The sequence below is a fragment of the Lissotriton vulgaris genome, chromosome 1_1 (genome assembly GCF_964263255.1).
Source record: "Lissotriton vulgaris chromosome 1_1, aLisVul1.2, whole genome shotgun sequence".
NCBI lineage: Eukaryota > Metazoa > Chordata > Amphibia > Caudata > Salamandridae > Lissotriton > Lissotriton vulgaris.
The window spans coordinates 2,029,775,980-2,029,796,386 of record NC_141685.1 but is presented as its reverse complement, the minus strand read 5'-3'; the positions used below and the strand labels follow the sequence as shown (position 1 = coordinate 2,029,796,386).

General features: G+C 52.8%; 1 protein-coding gene and 1 non-coding gene across 3 annotated transcripts in view; one reads left to right on the top strand and one right to left on the bottom strand.

Moving 5' to 3' along the window:
- Nucleotides 1-20,407, top strand: part of IRAG2 (inositol 1,4,5-triphosphate receptor associated 2) — a 1,414,859-nt gene that overhangs the window by 1,068,345 nt on the left and 326,107 nt on the right. For both annotated transcript variants that reach the window (XM_086920312.1, XM_086920307.1), the window contains one exon: nt 2,104-2,170. In XM_086920312.1, the coding sequence (XP_086776438.1) occupies nt 2,104-2,170 (67 nt within the window). The remainder of the gene's footprint in view (nt 1-2,103; nt 2,171-20,407) is intronic.
- On the bottom strand, nt 9,811-9,935 carry LOC147751565 (U6atac minor spliceosomal RNA). The gene has a single exon (XR_015300317.1). It is a non-coding gene; the product is annotated as a U6atac minor spliceosomal RNA (small nuclear RNA).

The following is a 20,407-nucleotide window of genomic DNA, read 5'->3' as shown; positions in this document are numbered from 1 at the left end:
ATTAAATATGCCAATAATGGATAACTACACACCCCGTCACAGAACTGGGTTGAATCCATCATCATTTTTTTAACTCCCTTCGCCACCTCAGTTCAGACCCAGCTATATGGAAATCAGCATTGACCTTGTGCCTCATGGGAACAGTACGCCCGAACTGCCATCAATGTCTTCCCTGAACCCGAAACAAGCATCCTGGGACCGGTTTCTGGGTAACAACCTTCATCAGCCAAACTAGCTTGAATCCAGTGGCAAATTGAGCAAGGGACCCACGTTTGGGCATACAATGCCAACTTAGGGTGAACAAAGCAAACGCAAGGAGATGATGGACAGCACGCTGAAACTTTTCAGACACTCACCCCCTGTCACAGATCTGGGTTGAATCCATCATCATTCTTTAACTCACTTCACCACCTCAATTCAGGCCCAGCAATATGCAAATCGGTCTTGACCCTGTGCCTCATATTAGCAGTCCAGCCCGTGCCAAGCCAGGTCTTCCCTGAGGGTTTCAGGGAAGACCTGTTTGCCCTAAGTTGGCAAGGTATGCCCAGACATGGGTCCCTTGCTCACTTTGCCACTGGATTTAAGCTAGCCCGGCTGATGAAGGGTGTTATCCAGAAACCGGTCCCAGGATGCTTGTTTCCGGTACAGGGAAGACCTGGCTTGGCTATTCGGGCTTGACTGTTCCCATGAGGCACAGGGTCAAGCCTGATTTGCATATAGCTGGGTCTGAACGGAGGGGGTGAAGTGAGCTAAAGAATGATGGATTCAACCCAGATCTGTGACTGGGGGTGAGTGTCAGGAAAGTTTCAGCGCTCCGTCCATCATCTCTCTTTGTGTTTGCCCTGTTTAGATGTCTTCCCAGCGAATAGAAAATGGCAGCAGACTCTGGAATGACCAGCAGAGTCTTTGCAGGTCCTGGTCTGAAAGATGCTCACCAAGATGGAATGAAGCCCCAGAAGCATGGCCACGTTCGGACAGTTGGTTGTGCTGATCTGCTAATCGAGTTCTGTGAATGGCTTTACAAAGTATAAAGAGCATTTGAAGGACAGTGACTGAAGACCTGGATTGATTTTTAACAGTTCGGTCTTGGAATTCGATTTTGGGTTTGAGAGTTCTATTGCAGTTCACAAGATCAGTTTTTATTAATTCGTTAGATTTGGAGGGTATTTCTGTTTTTCTTGTGGAATCTGTCTGAAAAGTTGATGATGTTTGCAGCTATGGATTTCATTTGGGTGGAATTTTCGAGATATATTGTTTCACTCTCTTTGTATCCTTTGTTGCAGCCTGGGAACTGGGCAAAGAAAATTGGCCTGCCCTTAATGTCCATGTGTTCGCTAGTGTCATCGATTGTGTATTACCCTACAGTGTGAACAACAATTGGTGTCAGTGAACATGCCCTCCTTCACCCACCCAAGCACATGATACTCACAGACGTGGCCTCCTCCTATCCTTGCAGAATCCTTGAAAGGAGAATCCATCACTAAAGCAACACATGCTCTCTGGGTCGTGTTTGAATTGCCCAGTGCTTAATGTTGATCATGAGCAGTGGTCAGTAGGTTTTGCTTTTATTGCCACCAGTGTGTGCAGAATAGCTTGAGTATTGTCACACGAATGCTATGTTTTTCTACATCACAATTTGAAACCAAGCAATAGTTTCAAGACTACGAATCTCTTTGGGTACGGAAAATCCACGTCCAGAAACACCTCGGTGTCTGCTAACCACCCATCTCCTGCAGTCCTCCTCGGGCACACCCATTCTATCCTGCTTTTGAAATAAATGCTTCTTTTCACTCAACTACTGGTGCAGGCAAGGGAAACGTGGGCTAGAGGGACGCGTGGCAGCTGTTCTTTATCAGGAGATGGTGTCTTCCACTGGCTCTTTATTAGTTCTCTCTGCAGCCAGCTGTCAGCTACGCTGCCTTTTATGACAGCCAAGTATTGGGCTCTCTCAACCTCGCTGGAATATTGTTTGCACTTTTTATTCGATTACAGGACTGCAGGTTCTTCACTTTGCGCTTTTGAAGTAAATGTTCTTGTGTTTGTATTTTGTCATAAACATGTTTACTTGCTGTGGTCGTTAATCAGAAACTTTTTTTGCTTTAGGAAAACAGTGAAAAGGAATCTGGCCAGGAAACGCCCACGGAGTCCACAGAAACATGCACAGCAGGAGGTGAGATGCGCACTAATATCGGGGATGGCCAGCTGAGAGAGGAGTCAGTGTTTTCATAATGTCTTCATTAGACGTTCCTTTGCATGAAATAGTGCTCGGCACCGTCACTCAATTGTCAACACCGCACTTACGCCGGCTGCCACATGGTGACGCTGTTTGTGCAATTAATAGATGAGCAGAACAGTTGTTTATTAATTCCATATACTTTAAAGGCAACTAATATAGCTGTCGCCCAAGCCTATCGTATAGCTTTGGGGGCCCTCGGACAGTCTGAAATGTCATACTTGCAGCAGTGTGACATTTAGTATTATGTTGGTGCTTTCATTGGCAGGGCTGGCAGTGGCAATGGGTGGTGTAAACTGTGCTTGCCTCCAGGCATTTTTTAGGTCTCGCCTGTCGATGCGCATGCGCATCGAGCAAGCGAGAGTATTGGGACTTATCCACTCTTTCCCCAACTTGCAAGGAATCGTGGCGATTCCTTGCAGTGCCCGTGACTTTTAAGCTCAATGCGCATGCGCATTGAGCTTAAAAGCGCGTGCACGTCCGTCTTGGTTTACCCGCTCCGCCCCCTCCCCTTCCCGCCGTCTCGCATTTCCCCTGCCGCATCAAAGGCTTTCACGGCCGGCCGGCCGGCCATGCTTTCAGTTTCACGACCGGCCGGCCGTGTGAATTACATTCCAAAGCCCGCTCTCCCTGCTCCGCCCCCTGCTCCGGCCGAGACGCATTTCTCCTCCCTCCTCCCCCCTCCTGGGTCAGGTTACCCTGCTTTCTCTTTCGTTTTTTTTTTTCACTTGCAAGAAAACAAAAGAATGACTGAAAACAACAAAACGCTTCACCAGTGAGCGACCTCTCACCTGTGTCATACCACAATGGCCCATCTTTCCTATAATGTTTTTCTTTGGTCTTTTAATTCTTCTCCCACGTGTAGTGACCCCTAGAGGAATGTACTAGAAAAATGTCAACATTACGTAGCAGGGAGCTTGAATGAAATCGCCTCAAATGTGTGTTTCTGAGCTGTCTAATTGCAAATCCACTGTCAGAAGTTTGAAAAAGGTGGCCACTAGACACTGGTACATTACCAAATCGTTCCTTTTCTCCAGAACGAAGTGCGGAGCAGAAGTACACCAGGATCCTGCGACATGCCCGGTCGGCTTTAAACTTCCGTACTTCTTTACTCCCACAGCTTGCGGTTGGCCGAACTTGATCGGACACAGGCTAAAGACAATACGGGTCACTCCGCAGCTCTTGTGCTTCTGTGCTGCCTCCAACACCAAAATGTGGGCACGCAGTCACAACAGCGTTGGGTGGCTGAAGGTGGGAGCATGCTGAAACAAGTCCATTGGTGGCTCGCAGTGCTGCCTTGCAACTGAGACGACAAAGAAGTCCCTGCAGCACCTTCATGTGACCCCATGGAGCAGGTCAGTCTGTGCGCGCTCAGAGTGGCTCGTGACTCAGACGTCAAGCCGCAGCGGCTAAACCGCCCCCAGTCAAGTCATCTGCAATAATTAAGAAATAAATAACAATATTTGTCTCACCTCTGAAGGCCCCCTCTGGCCACCCGATAAGAAGACCAAGTAGTCAAAAGCATTGCGTGTGTCCCTTAAGTTGTCGCACACCGCATGTAGGCGGCATGTAAAAACACGCCCAAGAAACATTATGGGCCCTGACAACCACCCAGTTGATGCGTTGCTCAAAGCAAACGCTGATTGAGACAATAAAAAAAAACAGTGTGCAGCAATTCCCTTTCCAGAGTACACACATAGATGACAGCACAGCTTGTAATACGACAACCTCAACCCCTCACCCTCACTCACCCTCACTCACCCTCACCTTACTCACCCTCAACCCCTCACCCACCCTCACCCTCAACCCCTCACCCTCAACCTCAACCTCAACCCCTCACTCACCCTCACCCTCACTCACCCTCAACCCCTCACCCTCACTCACCCTCAACCCCTCAACCTCAACCACTCACCCTCACTCACCCTCACCCTCACTCACCCTCACCCTCACTCACCCTCACCCTCACTCATCCTCACCCTCACTCATCCTCACTCACCCTCACCCACCCTCAACCCCTCACCCTCACTCACCCCCTCACCCTCACTCACCCTCAACCCCTCACCCTCACTCACCCTCAACCCCTCACCCTCAACCCATCACCCTCACTCACCCTCACCCACCCTCACCCTCACTCACCCTCAACCCCTCACCCTCACTCACCCTCAACCCCTCACCCTCACCCACCCTCACCCTCACTCATCCTCACCCACCCTCAACCCCTCACCCACCCTCAACCCCTCACCCACCCTCAACCCCTCACCCTCACTCACCCTCACTCACCCTCACTCTCACTCACCCTCACTCACTCTCACTCACTCTCACTCACCCTCAACGCCTCACCCTCAACACCTCACCCTCACTAACCCTCACTCACCCTCAACCCCTCACCCTCACTCACCCTCAACCCCTCACCCTCACTCACCCTCAACCCCTCACCCTCACTCACCCTCAACCCCTCACCCTCACCCTCACTCACCCTCAACCCCTCACCCCCTCACCCTCACCCCCTCACCCCCTCACCCCCTCACCCTCAACCCCTCACTCACCCTCACTCACCCTCACTCACCCTCACTCACCCTCACTCACCCTCACTCACCCTCACTCACCCTCAACCCCTCACTCACCCTCACCCACCCTCACCCTCAACCCCTCACCCTCACTCAGCGCAACCACAGCATCTTCACTAAATATATTTAATACACTTTAAGCTATGGCAATATAAAATAAAATCCATTTTATTTACGTATTAATTATTGTTTTTTAAAGCCATTGATTTTTTTTATATCAATACATATAAGTCACATATAAGTCCCGTTAATACAAAACATGTTGCTTTACAAATGCTAGAGGCGTCACATTTAGAAAAATTATAACTATTGGCTTTGTAAAGAAGAAAGCTATTAATTTAGCTATTTAGAAAAAACAACACATAAATAAAAAACAAAAAAATAATTAACACCTATAGCTCAAACTTTCCTACTGCGAGACCTATTGCATTTCCAATGCTTGTTTTTCTTTCAAATTAGGCTGGTGCTCCAATACTTTCGGGTCGAGTTCGCGGTATATAAATCTGCCAAAGTAAAAGCACTGTACCCGCAGGGCTTTCGCATCAAATTAAATACAATTTTTCAGTTTCTTTGAATCTTTCTCTCATTGAGAACCATTTCAGCTAAAAAAAGGAGGGAAAGAAGGGACCAGCTTCATTCATTGGGTCATTCCCAATCCTCCGTACAATATCGATTGTACCACTGAGGCTCGTCCTAACATATGTCACATCTAGTCATAAGTGGCATGTTTCCAAGGGAAGAGCGCTGACGCAGGATAACCAATGTTAAACAAGGTGCCTAACAAAGGGACACGTTCCTTACCCTGAGAGTCCTCTGGGTTACACATCGGTTTCTTATCGGATGCAAAAAGGCGCTTCTTTATCCGGCCTAGCAGCGCCTCACAGAGGCATTTTGTCAGTGCTGTACATTCGCGGCGATCCATACTTGTAGCCGCCCAATGAGCTGTAAGTTCTTCTAGTTTGGTACCACCAGGGCAGTGTGCCATTGTCATAGCAGTCCAGACTCGGCACACTATTACTAGATACTATCGATTTTAGGGCGAGTTCCTCAGTTTGAGGAATAACTGGAAATGCACTTGTGATGTGTGAATTGTGAAGTGATGCATCCTGTTACTCAACATTGCTTTTGCGCCTCCATGACTCCTCACAAAACCTTTACTAAAAACATTAATGTAAAAAATATACCTGTGCTATGCTATGTCGTCTTTTTAGAGCTGCAGACCGCTCTTTCCATACTGGTTTATCCATTCGGAATTGACCGCTTCCCGGAACTAAAATGTCCTCCTCTCCAGCACCTCGACCACTTCCTTATTGGGGCCCAAGGAGGAGAGGGGGGAGGGGGGGGGGGGGGGGAAGCACCGACCAGAGACTCAAATTTGGTGTGATAAAGGCCGCTTTATTGGAAGCAGGTGCACCTTAAACATTGAAAACCCTTGGCCTGCGCCGTACAAAACTATACCTCACTAAATATGCAATTTCCTGACACAACCCCCCACCCCCAACTGGTTCCCCCAATCCACAACAGTAAACAATTAGCAGAAACGTCAATTTGCCTCTCCACCTGGCTAATCCTTTATTATGCTTGACCTACCCCCCGCTAATCCAACAACCGATCTCCTACACTTCCCCCATATATTAGGAAGAACCGCCCCAAGGCAAAATTTCACCACACACCTGCTCCAGCGACACCACCAATCCCACAACCCTTGAGCAACTAGATGCACCGGCCCCCAAGAAAACTCCTTCCAAAACCACCGCACACCACAATAAACCACACCTCAACCTGAAGGAAAGCAATCTCCCCTCCCCCAACCCCCCAGGCCCGTACTTGATAAAACCCCCCCAATCAACTTGGTCGAAACCCAGGGAGGGAGGGTGGGAAATCAATTACCTCCTCATCACCCCCGCCCGGCTGCTGTGTCACCAGCCACCTTCTTTTTAAAATGGTGGTTTGTGCACAGGAAGTCCGGATATAAATGGGACCAGCCCAAACCCAGCCCAAAACCAGCACAAGGCTACCAAGTAGCCCAATACTAGCCCACGTACGGTGCTGGCTCTACCCCCCCCTCCCCCGGCCCCAAAAATCCCCGGGGGTGGCAGGCCTCCCGCTGGTCGGCCACCCCCCCCCCCAAATCCCCATTAGGGCCCAAGGGGGAGAGGGGATGGGGGGTGGGGGGGAAAGCACCGACTAGAGACTCAAATTTGGTGTGATAAAGGCCGCTTTATTGGAAGCATGTGCACCTTAAACATTGAAAACCCTTGGCCTGCGCCGTACAAAGCTATACCTCACTAAATATGCAATTTCCTGACACAACCCCCCACCCCCTCCCCTAACTGGTTCCCCCAATCCACAACAGTAAACAATTAGCAGAAACGTCAATTTGCCTCTCCACCTGGCTAATCCTTTATTATGCTTGACCTACCCCCGCTAATCCAACAACCGATCTCCTACACTTCCCCCATATATTAGGAAGAACCGCCACTCGAAAGGTGTGCTAACGGCTTTCGACCCCCCCCCCTCAGGCCTCCCGCCCTTTTAGCCATCTGCACCCCAATATCCCACTCCAGTGCCTCCCTCAAGTGCAGCACATAACTCCAATCCGTACTCCAGGTGACACCCCCATGCACCTACAAATCCACTGCCCTGTGCCGCAGCTCTGGGTGCTATATCCTCTCAACCTTCCATCATCCCCGAAACCTTCACTCCCTTGAAAATGCCCTACGTGTCCTATCTATGGCCGCTGGCCTCTCGCCCCCTTGCAACCCACCTGGGACCAAACTCCAACCAAATGACCTGACACCCCGCCTACTTGCGCCGTATCTCTAACAGATCCCTCTGCACATGTTTAACCCAACGCTAACCCTTTGCACTGTACCAAGCCCATGTCGGGCACACTCTCTCCTGTTCACTGCCCACCAAGCCTGCAACAACGCATGCCAGCTCATGCCCCATTTCCTTGCCGCTGACCATGCAACCTGTCGTCCAATTCCAACCACTGATTCCGTTGCTTGACCCTGTCCCCCTTTTCGCCTGCTGTACAACTGAGTGTGCCCCAACATAATTCTCCAGCGCCGCTGCAGTTGGCCCCTCCCCTGCACCTGAAAAGACACACATGTGAGAGGCGAGAAATGTCCTTACGTCGTATGGTCACTCCCCACCCCCGCATCCCGCAGCTGCCCGCTAACATTCCGTGCCGCAGGACCCCTACGCCCGTCGCATACGTCCCAATTCCCCCGCCAACGGCGAATCGCCCCCCGAAAGCCCCCCTCCATCACTTCAACACGAACCGCAAGACCCGCTCCTGCGGAAGCCACCTATCCCCCTGCCCCCACTGCAGCCCCGCCGCAATTCCTCTCATGTCCGCTCTCATGCACCATGGAAATGGCCCGGACGCCTGCACCGAGCCCGTCCCCCCCCCTTTCCTCCCCCCACCGACCACGTACCTGTAGTATCCTTGTACTTAGTATATTGTACCTTTCCTAGTTATCTCCCTTGCTGCTCAGCCAGTGCGAGTGAGCTTGAAATGTTGGTATGAGTGATGTTTGTATGGAATACTGGTATGCCTGTGTGTGGACTTATTACAGTACCCGATGATGCGGCCTGCGTCAAAACCGTACAGCGTCAGACCCAACAACGACGTTGCCATCCCCTTGGCCTCCGGCAGGCGTGCTTCCATGGCCAGGGAGTCGAGCTCTATCAAAAGAATGACAGCACTTAAACTGGGACCGTGCGTCTTCTCTGGTGCCCGGGGCACACCCAGGTAAGCCGCCATGCCCGGAAAACCGTCCAGTTCCGCTGGCAGCCTGTCGAAAACCGGCCGCCCCACCAGCAAGACATCAACCAGATAGTGCGCCACCGCCCAGAGCATGTCCGCCAGGAAAAAACTCACTGCAACATTCACCTAATGGCGCACCCAGCGCACCCAATTTTGAACATCCCATGGGCCGTGCTGTCGCCCCCCATGCCACCTTGCCTCCCCCTCGTCCTCTGGCAGGCGTGCTTCCATGGCCCGGAGTCTAGCTCTATCCCAACAAGGACAGCACCATACTGGGACCGTACATCTTCCCTGGTGCCAGGGGCGCCCCCTTGCAAACCACGAGGTCCATAACTGCCCCAGCAACCGCCGGCAGTGTCCTGAACCCGGCCGACCCACCAGCAAGAAGTCCTCCAGATCGTGCGTCTGTCCCAGAGCCTGTCCGCCAGGAAAAAGCCCACTGCAACAGGGAACTGACCCGCCCCGACGCGCCCGCGAACATGACACCCCCCTGCCATTGACCCCCACAAGTGCCCCCCGGTTAAACTGGCTCCCCGCCGACCCCCAGGCTCCCCGGTATCCGCACCAACCGACAGCCGAGGATCACTCAAACCACTCCCCTACTCCGCCACCATCCTTACCTGGCGTCAAGGCCGGCATTAACTGGATCCTGCCGCCGAACCAGTGGTGGCGGTGGGCGGGGGGGGCCGTCTCTCGGCGCTCCTTGCCGTGGGCATACCTGAAACACACTACCAACACCGTTACTTTGCACCCCCCACCCCCTTCCGCATATCCCCTTCCTCCTCAGACTCCTCCACCAGTTCCAATGGCCCATGGCCTGCTGCCCAGCTCTGGGCCCATCCTTCCACCTTCCGCTTGTAACAAACTGTTTGCTACCCTTCACAGTCCGTTTGCTTAGGAACTTGCCCAAGTGCCACTATTGCCCACGTAACCCCTGTTCCTGTGCCTGAGTGTCCGCCACTCATTGCTGTATTATACTTCTACTGGTACTTTGTACGTTGTGTAACCTGCGCACATACCACGTTTGTTCTCCTGTGATGCACCGGTTGCTACCTCCTGTATTTGGGCTGCTGACTATGGGCCCCTCTGACCCATGGAACCCAACGTTCTCTTCCGTACTTTGTCCATTTGTAACCGTGACCTCGTGTATCACTACTGGTCCCCTTGGGAAGCGCCCTGACACCTCCGTGTAACGTCTGTGCTATATACAATCGCATAAATAAGTATATACTCGTCCAAACCTGTTAGACACCACGAAGTAAGTGGCAGTCCCTTAACCGTATATGTGATGTAAATGCCACTAGGACCTCTTCCATCCACATCCAGGGGAGTGCTAACCTTCTCACCTTTCAACCCACACCCTTACTGTCTCCTCCACCGATGCAATCATGGATGGACCAGCTGACTTTATGAAACGACACACCCAACCCTGTCGCCAGCGCCTAACCCTGGGGCCGAACGTCACACTACCCAATCTACCCACCCCCGTACCACAATTGCCAAGCCTGCTCGACACCAACTGCGCCCTCTCAGTGGGCTCCCTCGCTTATTCCCACCGTACAACCGCAACACCCTGCTCCCATCGCTGGTCCTCACCACAACTGGACTACCGCAATCTCCCCACCCCCAAACCTCCCGCCCCGTCCCCCGCTATCTAGCGACCCAACCACCTCCTCCCCGGCCTTCCAAACTGCCTTCAAAGTTCGCCACCCTCCAGGCCCTTCCAAAGTTAAATCATGCCCCACTATTACCTGCAGGCAGGACCTGTTTGTATAGAAAACCTTGTCCCTCCCACTATGCAATGCCGCCCCAGTGGGCACGCGTGGTCCATGCGACCGCCAGTATTGCAGTCCTACACCGCGGGCTCTCATTAACACGCCCCCACCACGTGTCTAGTGTAACACCCCGTTGTCCACCCCCTACACTGTTCGTTTCCAATACTCCCACGGGAGCCACCACGCCCCGTAACTCTCACTCTGATTCCCCCTACTAGCACATCGCCGGTGTAACCCGCACACACGCCACTCCCCTTGTATTTAGTTTGCCCACGCTTGTCACTTATGCCGCATGTACTGTAACCTTCCGTAAGCCATTCATTCACTGTTAACGCTCCTGTGTCCGGTCTATACTGATTATAAAATGCATAAATACCTAACTACTAATCCACACTGTCCAACAGCACACTCCGTCCTCCCCCACCCCCGGCGGCCGTCCTGACCCTTCGGGGTGGGAGTGGCATATAACTCATCGGAGTTATAGAGCATTATTAGTGAGAACAGTCGCCTGTTTCCCATCAACCGATGTTGAGTGACCAGACATGGGTTCCATAGAGCTCTCATTCGCTTTTAAAACAAAAACTGAAAATTAAATGCCTGTAAATGTCAACCTGCCCAACCACACATGACAAGCGAACATTGGTGAACATCATCTCCACTCGTGAAATATGCCCCCATAATGCAATGCATGAGAATTGAAACAAATGCCCAGTGCATTTTAAGTCCTGTAAGTAGCTCATAAGCATCCCTCTGAGCACTGAAGAGAATTCCCTTTAGAAACGGGGTTGAGTACAGACAACCACTTTCATTGCAAATAGACAGACATTCATTGCAGAAGCCCAAGCTGTAGTTTCTCAATATTAACTTTTGTAATGTGAGTCGGGTACTGTTGCTGAACAAGTATGCCATGCAGAATGGTCCCTCGTGGGAGCACGACCGCCCGCACCAGGCAGAGCCGGCCCATCCCCTCGGTCGAGTGGAGCCGCATACTGCTCTCCCGAGCGCCTACCTCAGCTTCCAAGCCCAAACAAGAGGTGTGGTCCAGCACGCCGGGGAACAAAACACTCACGCCCGCCCCCCCCCCGCAAGCCCCCCAACATCCCAACACCCTGACGAACCCCCCCCACCCCCCAGCCCCACATCCGTTCTCCGCCGGACATCCCCCCCACTCGAAGGCACCCCACTCAGGCCATCCCACCCCCCCACTCGCCCCAACCCCGTCCTCCCCCCCCCCCCCCGTCGCACACGCGCCGCAGAAACACTCCCCCGCCAGCCCCACCATCCCCCCCAGGCTCCCAACTCCTGCCCCCCTCCCCTCCCCCCCGCAGCGACGAAGACCCGCGAGGGCCCCATCATGCACCCCCCCATCCGCCCCCGTGCAAATCCAAACGAGCGTCACACCCGCCATGCCGCGTCGTACCCTACGTCACGCCCACCGGCATCCGACGAGAGAAGGCACCTAGTAAAGGCGGCAGTTCTTCCTGACCTACTCCTAAACACGCCACTAAAGCCTCCCTAAAACATAAGGCGTGAGGAACCTTTCCAGCAATCGGGCCCGTGCGGCCGCCGAACCTCCTGTGTGAAAGAATTGTTTGTGCAAAACCCATCAATTCCTTTGAAACCCCATACTATACGTAACCGAGGCCGAGCCCCCCCCCCACGTCTCATCCATCCCGCCGCCGCTGCTTGACCCACCGTGTCTCCTGGAAAGGGGCGGGAAGGCCACCCGAAAGACCCACACCCCCAGAGGCCCCCCAGATACCACACACCCCGGCCACACACATTGCCACCCCGCCCCCCCCACGAACACAACGCCTCAAAACCCAAGCCCCCCATGCGCCCCCTACAAACACAACTCCACCATACCACCGGCACCACCAAGTACTGCACTAGCGTAACAATCTCGGTTAACGCGCCACCAACCACCACCGTACTCGCGGCACCATCATGCTTCGTGCGCCTCCAACGGACAAGCAAATTACCCCCACCGAATGTCACCAATTCACGCACGCACCCATCCTCAATAAATGCCCAATTATCCTGCAGTAACTGTACGCACGCAAATCACTACCAACTCAATACCCCAAATCAATTACCTCCGTCATCACCCCCGCCCGGCTGCTGTGTCAACAGCCACCTTCTTTCTAAAATGGTGGCTTGTGCACAGGAAGTCCGGATATAAATGGGACCAGCCCAAACCCAGACCGAAACCAGCCCAAGGCTACCAAGTAGCCTAATACCAGCCCACGTACGGTACTGGCTCTACCCCCCCCTTCCCCCGGCCCCAAAAATCCCTGGGGGTGGCAGGCCTCCCGCTGGTCGCCCCCCCCCCCCCAAATCCCCATTCTCTACGTTGGCCGTGCCCAGGCGAGTCGGGTTTCATGAGCACCCACCCACCCAATATGTGGCCTGGACTCTTGTGTGGAACAACATCATAGTCTATTGGATGAAACACAAGAGGTTTTTATACCTGCCTCATCTTGAGCTTTTATAGTATTTGAAGGTGCTGTCATGTGATAATGAAAATAAAGCCTGGACGCTCAGTGAAATGAAATATTTGATGGAGAAGCAGGTGAACCGCGCTGATCGCCGGTATTATCGTTCCACATTGTACATACAGTTGTGCCACTCCATGGGTACGTCTCTAGCTCACCCGTTGTACATCAAAGGCTAATGCTTTGTCTTTAATTCTTGACACACAAGATTGAACGCGGAGGCAGGCAGAAGTCGGATTAAAGCTTGACTTCTTTTGAGCTTGAGGGCCCAAGAGGGACTCTAGCTAAGCCAGAGCTGAGCTTTTGTTGTTTTAATGTCACGGCCACCAGCTGCTGCGTGTGCCCCTGCCTGCCCTCTGCCTCGCTGCTGCCTCGTTTTGCCGGTTGCCGGCTGCCTCCGCTGCGGGGATTGTTTTTGCCTTGTTTTGTCAAGCATTTGTGCCTGTTGTGCTTAACCTCTGTTTTTTCCTTGTTTTGCCGATTTTTTGTGCCTGTGTTGCCGAATTTTATTTGGCCCGTGTTTTGACCTTCCTTCCTTGTTGTCCGCCTACCTAGCCGCCCCCCGCCCTCCCTTCCTGCCACCGCCGCTTGTCCCCGCCCCTTTTTCTCTTCTGTAACCCTCCCCGCTCCCGCCTCCCAGCTGCTCCGCCCACCCGCGCACTTGGCCTTAAATGGCGACCGTGCGACGCAGGTGAGTGTGACCCACTTGTGGGACACCCCGGCGCCGCACGGCCACCAGCTGCTGCGTGTGCCCCTGCCTGCCCTCTGCCTCGCTGCTGCCTCGTTTTGCCGGTTGCCGGCTGCCTCCGCTGCGGGGATTGTTTTTGCCTTGTTTTGTCAAGCATTTGTGCCTGTTGTGCTTAACCTCTGTTTTTTCCTTGTTTTGCCGATTTTTTGTGCCTGTGTTGCCGAATTTTATTTGGCCCGTGTTTTGACCTTCCTTCCTTGTTGTCCGCCTACCTAGCCGCCCCCGCCCTCCCTTCCCGCCACCGCCGCTTGTCCCTGCCCCTTTTTCTCTTCTGTAACCCTCCCCGCTCCCGCCTCCCAGCTGCTCCGCCCACCCGCGCACTTCGCCTTAAATGGCGACCGTGCGAACGCGCAGCGGTCACGCGCAGCGGGCGCGCCGATTGTGCGCCGAAGGCGCGCCTAAGGTAAGCCCGTCTGCGCCCGTCCGCGACCGGATCGCGACCAGCGCCAGGACCCCTGGCCCCCGAAGACCCCGACCGACCCGCCTGACGTACTCCGCCGCCACCCTCATCGCACTCAACACCGGCCGACGCCCAGAGTGCCACCAAGCCACTCCACGACGCACCCACGGTCCCTTCAGCTGCCACGCCTGCAAGTTCTCCTGCACCCGGACCTGCCTCGCACCAACACCCACCAAGTCAAACACCAGCAGCACCCACCTCAAGTGCATCCTGCTCAACACCCGCTCCGTCCACAGACACGCCATCGAACTCTGGAACCTCCTAGACGCCACAGCCCCATACGTTGCCTTCCTCACGGAGACCTGGATGAACACCTCTTCAGCTCCCGACATCGCCATCGCTATCCCAGAGGGCTACAAGATCGTCCGGAGGGACCGAAACGCCAACCAGATGGGAGGAGGCATCGCCATCGTCCACAGGAGCACCATCCGTCTCACGACCAGCACCGACAACACCCTGACCAGCGCCGAACACCTGCATTTCCAGATCCACACCAACCCGAACACCACCCTCAGAGGCACCCTGATCTACCGACCCCCGGGACCACGCACGCAATTCAGCGAGGACATCGCCGACTTCGTCAGCCCGCATGCCCTCCCCTCCGCTGACTACATCCTCCTGGGAGACCTCAACTTCCATCTGGAGAACAACAACGACCGCAACACCAGCACCCTGCTCGACAACCTCGCCAACCTGGGACTCAAGCAACTGGTGTCCACCCCCACCCACCTCGCCGGACACACACTCGACGCAGTCTTCTCTTCCAGCACAGACATCAACTTCAGCCACGCCACTGAGCTTCTATGGACGGACCACAGCTGCGTCCACTTCACCTTCAAGAGAACGACGACCCACCACCACCAGAAACAGACCGCCCGCAGAAGCTGGAACAAGATCACAGCAGACCAGCTCGCCACCTCCCTGAGCCAGCACCCTCCTGCCAGCTCAGCGAACCCCAGCCAGGCCGCCGACAACCTCACGAAGTGGATCAGCAACTGCGCGGACGAACTTGCCCCACTGAGGACCCCGCCTAGCAGACCCGGCAGCAAGAAGGCCCCTTGGTTCACCGACGAACTCAAGAGCTCCAAGAAGAACTGCCGAACCCTCGAGAAAGTCTGGAGAAGTGAACCGACACCGGACAACAGGACCTCCTTCAAACTTGCCACCCGAAAACACCACCAGCTGATCCGCGCCGCCAAGAAAACAGCTTTCAAGGACCGGTTGGACAACAACGCACACAACTGCAAGGAACTCTTCAACATCGTGAAAGAGCTTTCCAACCCAGCGCAGGAAACAACGACATCATCCCATCGCAAGACCTCTGCAAATCCCTCGCCTCATACTTCCACAACAAGATCGCGGACATACACAACAGCTTCAACAACCAACCAACGCACACCATGACCGAACAACCACCCCCCCCCACCACCACCCTCCACGCCTGGACCCCGATCAGCACCGAAGACACCATCCGCACGATGAACTCCATCCACTCCGGATCACCGACCGACCCCTGCCCTCACCACGTCTTCAACAAGGCCGACGCTGTCATCGCACCCCACCTGCGAGACATCATCAACACATCCTTCGACACAGCCGCCTTCCCCGAGAGCTGGAAGCACGCCGAACTCAGCGCTCTACTCAAGAAACCCACAGCGGACCCCACCGAACTCAAGAATTACCGCCCCATCTCGCTCCTCCCGTTTCCAGCCAAAGTCATCGAGAAGACCGTCAACAAGCAGATGGCCGCCTTCCTCGAGACGAACGGATCCCTCGACCCCTCACAGTCCGGCTTCCGAGCCAACCACAGCACCGAGACCGCCCTCATCGCCGCCACCGATGACATCCGAGCCCTGATGGACAATGGAGAAACAGCGGCCCTCATCCTCCTAGACCTCTCCGCGGCATTTGACACGGTCTGCCACCGCACCCTAGTACGGCGCCTCAGCAACATCGGCATCCAGGACAAGGCGCTGGAATGGATCACCTCCTTCCTCGACGGAAGAACACAGAGAGTCCGCCTACCACCTTACAAGTCAGAGGCCTCCGAAGTCATCTGCGGCGTCCCCCAAGGATCATCTCTGAGCCCCACCCTCTTCAACGTCTACATGAGCCCCCTCGCGGCCATCGTACGCAAACACAACCTCAGCATAATCTCCTACGCCGACGACACCCAGCTGATCCTCTCCCTGACCAACGACCCCGCCGCCGCCAGAGCCAACCTGCACGAAGGGATGAAAGAGGTAGCCGAGTGGATGACGACCAGCCGCCTGAAACTGAACTCGGACAAGACGGAGGTCCTCATCCTGGGCTCCTCACCCTCCGCCTGGGACGACTCCTGGTGGCCTCCCGCCCTGGGCACCGCACCCAAACCGACAGACCATGCACGAAACCTGGGCGTCATCCTGGACTCCTCCCTCTCCATGACCAGGCAAGTCAACAACGTCTCCTCGGCGTGCTTCAACATCCTACGCATGCTACGGAAGATCTTCTGGTGGATCCCCACCGAGACCAGAAAGACCGTCACCCAGGCCCTCGTCACCAGCCGACTGGACTACGGCAACGCCCTCTACGCCGGCACCACTGCCAAGCTCCAGAAGAGACTCCAGCGGATCCAGAACGCCTCAGCCAGACTCATCCTCGACATCCCACGAACCAGCCACATCTCCGGACATCTGAGAGACCTTCACTGGCTCCCCGTCAACAAAAGAATCACCTTCCGCCTCCTCACCCACGCACACAAAGCCCTACACGACCAAGGCCCGAGCTACCTCAACAGCCGAGTCAACTTCTACGCTCCCAAACGCCACCTCCGATCAGCCAACCACGCCCTCGCCGCCGTCCCCCGCATCCGAAGAGCGACGACAGGAGGAAGGTCCTTCTCCTACCTGGCCGCCAAGACCTGGAACTCCCTCCCGACCGACCTGCGCCTGACCCAAGACCACCTCTCCTTCAGGAAGAAGCTGAAGACCTGGCTGTTCGAGCAGTAGCGGCACCTCCCCCCCCCAGCGCCTTGAGACCCTACGGGTATGTAGCGCGCTTTATAAGTGTCACTGATTGATTGATTGAAGGTCGAATGACCAATATAATCGGCTATGTTACTTAATTTGCATCTTCCATCAGGTTTATTGAAAGTAGTTATTCGTTTTCATCATAATACAAGGGTCCGCATTTTGTTTCACATCGCCAACTGAAGTACAAGTTGTGTCTCCATCTATATTTTTGTGTTGTATTATTCACATCTATTCTCAACTCTGAACGTAGTTACATCTTTTCTATCGTAAGGGTGTAATATATGATCTAGTAGCTATTTGAAGCCACACACAATAAAAAAATTCATAATGGCTGAGTAATAATAAATAAGCAAGTTGTGAAGGCCATCATCTATAAAGGGGTTATCTGTTTTTTCTTGCATTGCCAAACCGGGTCTAGATGCTGTTATTTTCCGAGCAAGGATGCTTTCCATAGTCTCACCCGCAGATGAATGTGTATGTCATGGATTTCAGTAGTGAGTTAAAAATATTGTTAGATCTGGCAGCCTTGCCGTGGTTTCGCCTGACTTTTTGCCTCTGCCTCCTGTAATTTTGACACTGTGCTGGGTTTCGTTTTTGCTGGTTTAGATGCTTTGGGCACTTTGCCACTGCTGATCAGTGCCAGCGCTCCCTGTGTAGATTGTTATTGTGACTGGCTATCCATGGTTGGCATATTTGTCTAACCAATAGGTCCCTAGTAAAGTGCGCTAAGTGTGCCAGGGCTGGTAATTCAAATTCTACTGATGGGCTTGCAGCACTGATTGTGCCACCCACATAAGTAGCCCTGAAAAGAGGTCTCGGGCCTGCCACTCCAGTGCCTGCGTGCAGTTTAACTGCCATGTCGACTTGGCCAGTGTACCCAGTTGCCAGGCCTTACCCTTCCTTTTTCTTACACCTAGGACACCTCTATGGTGGGCCCCAGGTACCCTCATGGGCAGGGTGCAGTGTATGTAAAATGTAGGACATGTACTAATGTGTGTAACATGTCCTGATAGTAAAATACTGCCAATTTCATAGTGAAATACTGCCAATTTCGTTTTTCACTGTTGAAAGGCAATCTTGCCCGTAGGACAGAATAGGGAATGCTGTGTAACATGTTTACCTGCATATCTTCCCATAGGTGTGAGATAGGAAATTGGAGTCTGGTATACCTGAACTCAGAATTTAATAACACATATTTTAGGAAGGATGGTTTTTAAATTCCTTGTTTGAAAATAACAGTTTTAGAAAGTGGCTATTTTCTTGTTCAACCTTTGTGCGCCCTACCTGTTTGTGGATTGACTGTCTGGTTTGAGAGTGACGGGGGCTGGGGTGGCTCCAAATGTCTGGGTGAGTCAGCACTAGGCTGAATAGACCTTTCTGCATTTGGAGTGGTGGGAGGAGTAGCACCTGGACCTGAATAGGGCTGTGCCTGCCTTCCGCAATGCTGACTCCAACTCCTGTGGTGCGTCTGATGACCCTGGGCCACACTGACAAAGGAAGACATTGTGCACCGGCAGAATGCACCCAGAACTGGTTTGGACTGGGTCCAGGACCCCTCTCACACAGAGAATAAATACTTTTGGGGTATAAATAGGAGAGCTGAAACCGCTGAACTTTAGACTACTTTGTGATCAAGAGGAATCCCTGCCAAAGAAGATCAGCTGAAGAGACTGAGAAGTACTGCCCTTGCTGTGTGTCTGGGGCTGGCCTGAAGTTTGCTGCTTCTACTGAGGAGAGGACAAAGGGACTTTGCTGTGTGCTGTGTCCCCTGCCTGAAGAAGGACTTTGCTGCTTGCTGTGTCCATTTGAAGAAAAGTCTCCAAGGGCCTGAGAAGAGCTGGCCTCCTGTTTTTGAAGTCCCAGGCACAAAAGGACTTCACCCCCAGCTTCCCTGACTTCCTTGCTGGAAGTTCTGACCTTCCCTGAGGTGCCTGTAAACTGTGTGTGAGGCCCTTGCTTCTGGAAGTGCGACGCAACGAGGCAGAAGTGTGACGCCGCCGTCGTATCACCAAGGAAGCGTGTCGATGCTGCAGCTGTTCGCCGTCGCATCACCGGAGAAGCGTGTCGCCGGCCCGTCTCGTTGATAAGGAAGCGTGTCGCCTCTGATCATCCTCAAATCACCGGAGAAGCGTGTCGCAGGGCCTGTTGCGGCTCAGGAAACCCCTTATTGTGCCGCACGCCCACATTGACGCATCAAAGACGCCATTTTGTCGCATTGCAGTGGATTGTCGCAACGCATCGAGGTGCCATCTTTTCGCATTGTAACTGGAGCGCAGAATCCATAATCCAGAAGAATCAACTCATTGCCTTCTCTGCAACCTTTTTGTTTGTTCTGCGTTACGCATCCAAGGTACTTTGAGAGTAAAGTGTTGCATTTACAATCTACAAGTTTATTTTTGCAACACCCCTTTTTAAAGACATTCTACTGAGTATCCGTATGTTGATTTTTTGTCATTTTGGTCTTGTTTAATTTAGATAAAGATATTTTATTTTTCTAAACTGGTGTGGTGTCCATTTGTAGTGTTTACGATGTGTTACTGTGAGTGTTGGTACAAATACTTTACACATTGCCTTTGGGATAAGCCTGTCTGCTTCGTGCCAAGCTACCAAGGGGGTGAGCAGGGGTTATTTAAAGAGTGTATCCCCTTACCCTGACTAGAAGCAAGGGTCCCTATTTGGCAAAGGTACCTACCTCTGCCAACTAGAGACCCCCAGTTCACACAAAGATGAAGTAGCTTCGTGTGGTGTTGGTGAAGACAATCGGGTTTAAAATAGGGATTGTGGTTATTTTATTTAAATTGTGAGTTTGACTCTTAATTGTGTTTGCTGACAAGGGATCCGATTATCTTCTATTAAATATGAATTGTCTTCTGTTAATAGGATAAAGTAAAAAAAAATAACAAGCAATTAAATGGAAGATGTTTTACTGCAAACTTCATGGTCCTAAATGAAGCCACAAATACAAACGAGGATGAATGTGCACTTTATTTTATGAGTACAAACGCTACGTGGAAAATAAGAGACTTAAACTGCTTATAAAATCCACATGTCAGCTAGATATATTTCTATGTTAAAACATCTGTCAATGCTGATGTTTGTAAGTTCTTTATGGATTTTAAGATTCGGGATTTACCTATTGCACATGATCCATGGTGCAACAGAAGTGTTGACATAACTCCTAGAAAATGTACATTGTGTGTTGGGGGTTCTGTCCCTCATTTAATCCATTTTGGAAAGACTATTTGATATTTTGAAAAACCTCATATGTACTGTAAACATGGCAGTGATTGCATCGTGAAATCCTACAATCCTGTTTCAGTTTAAGTTTGTGATCCTTCAT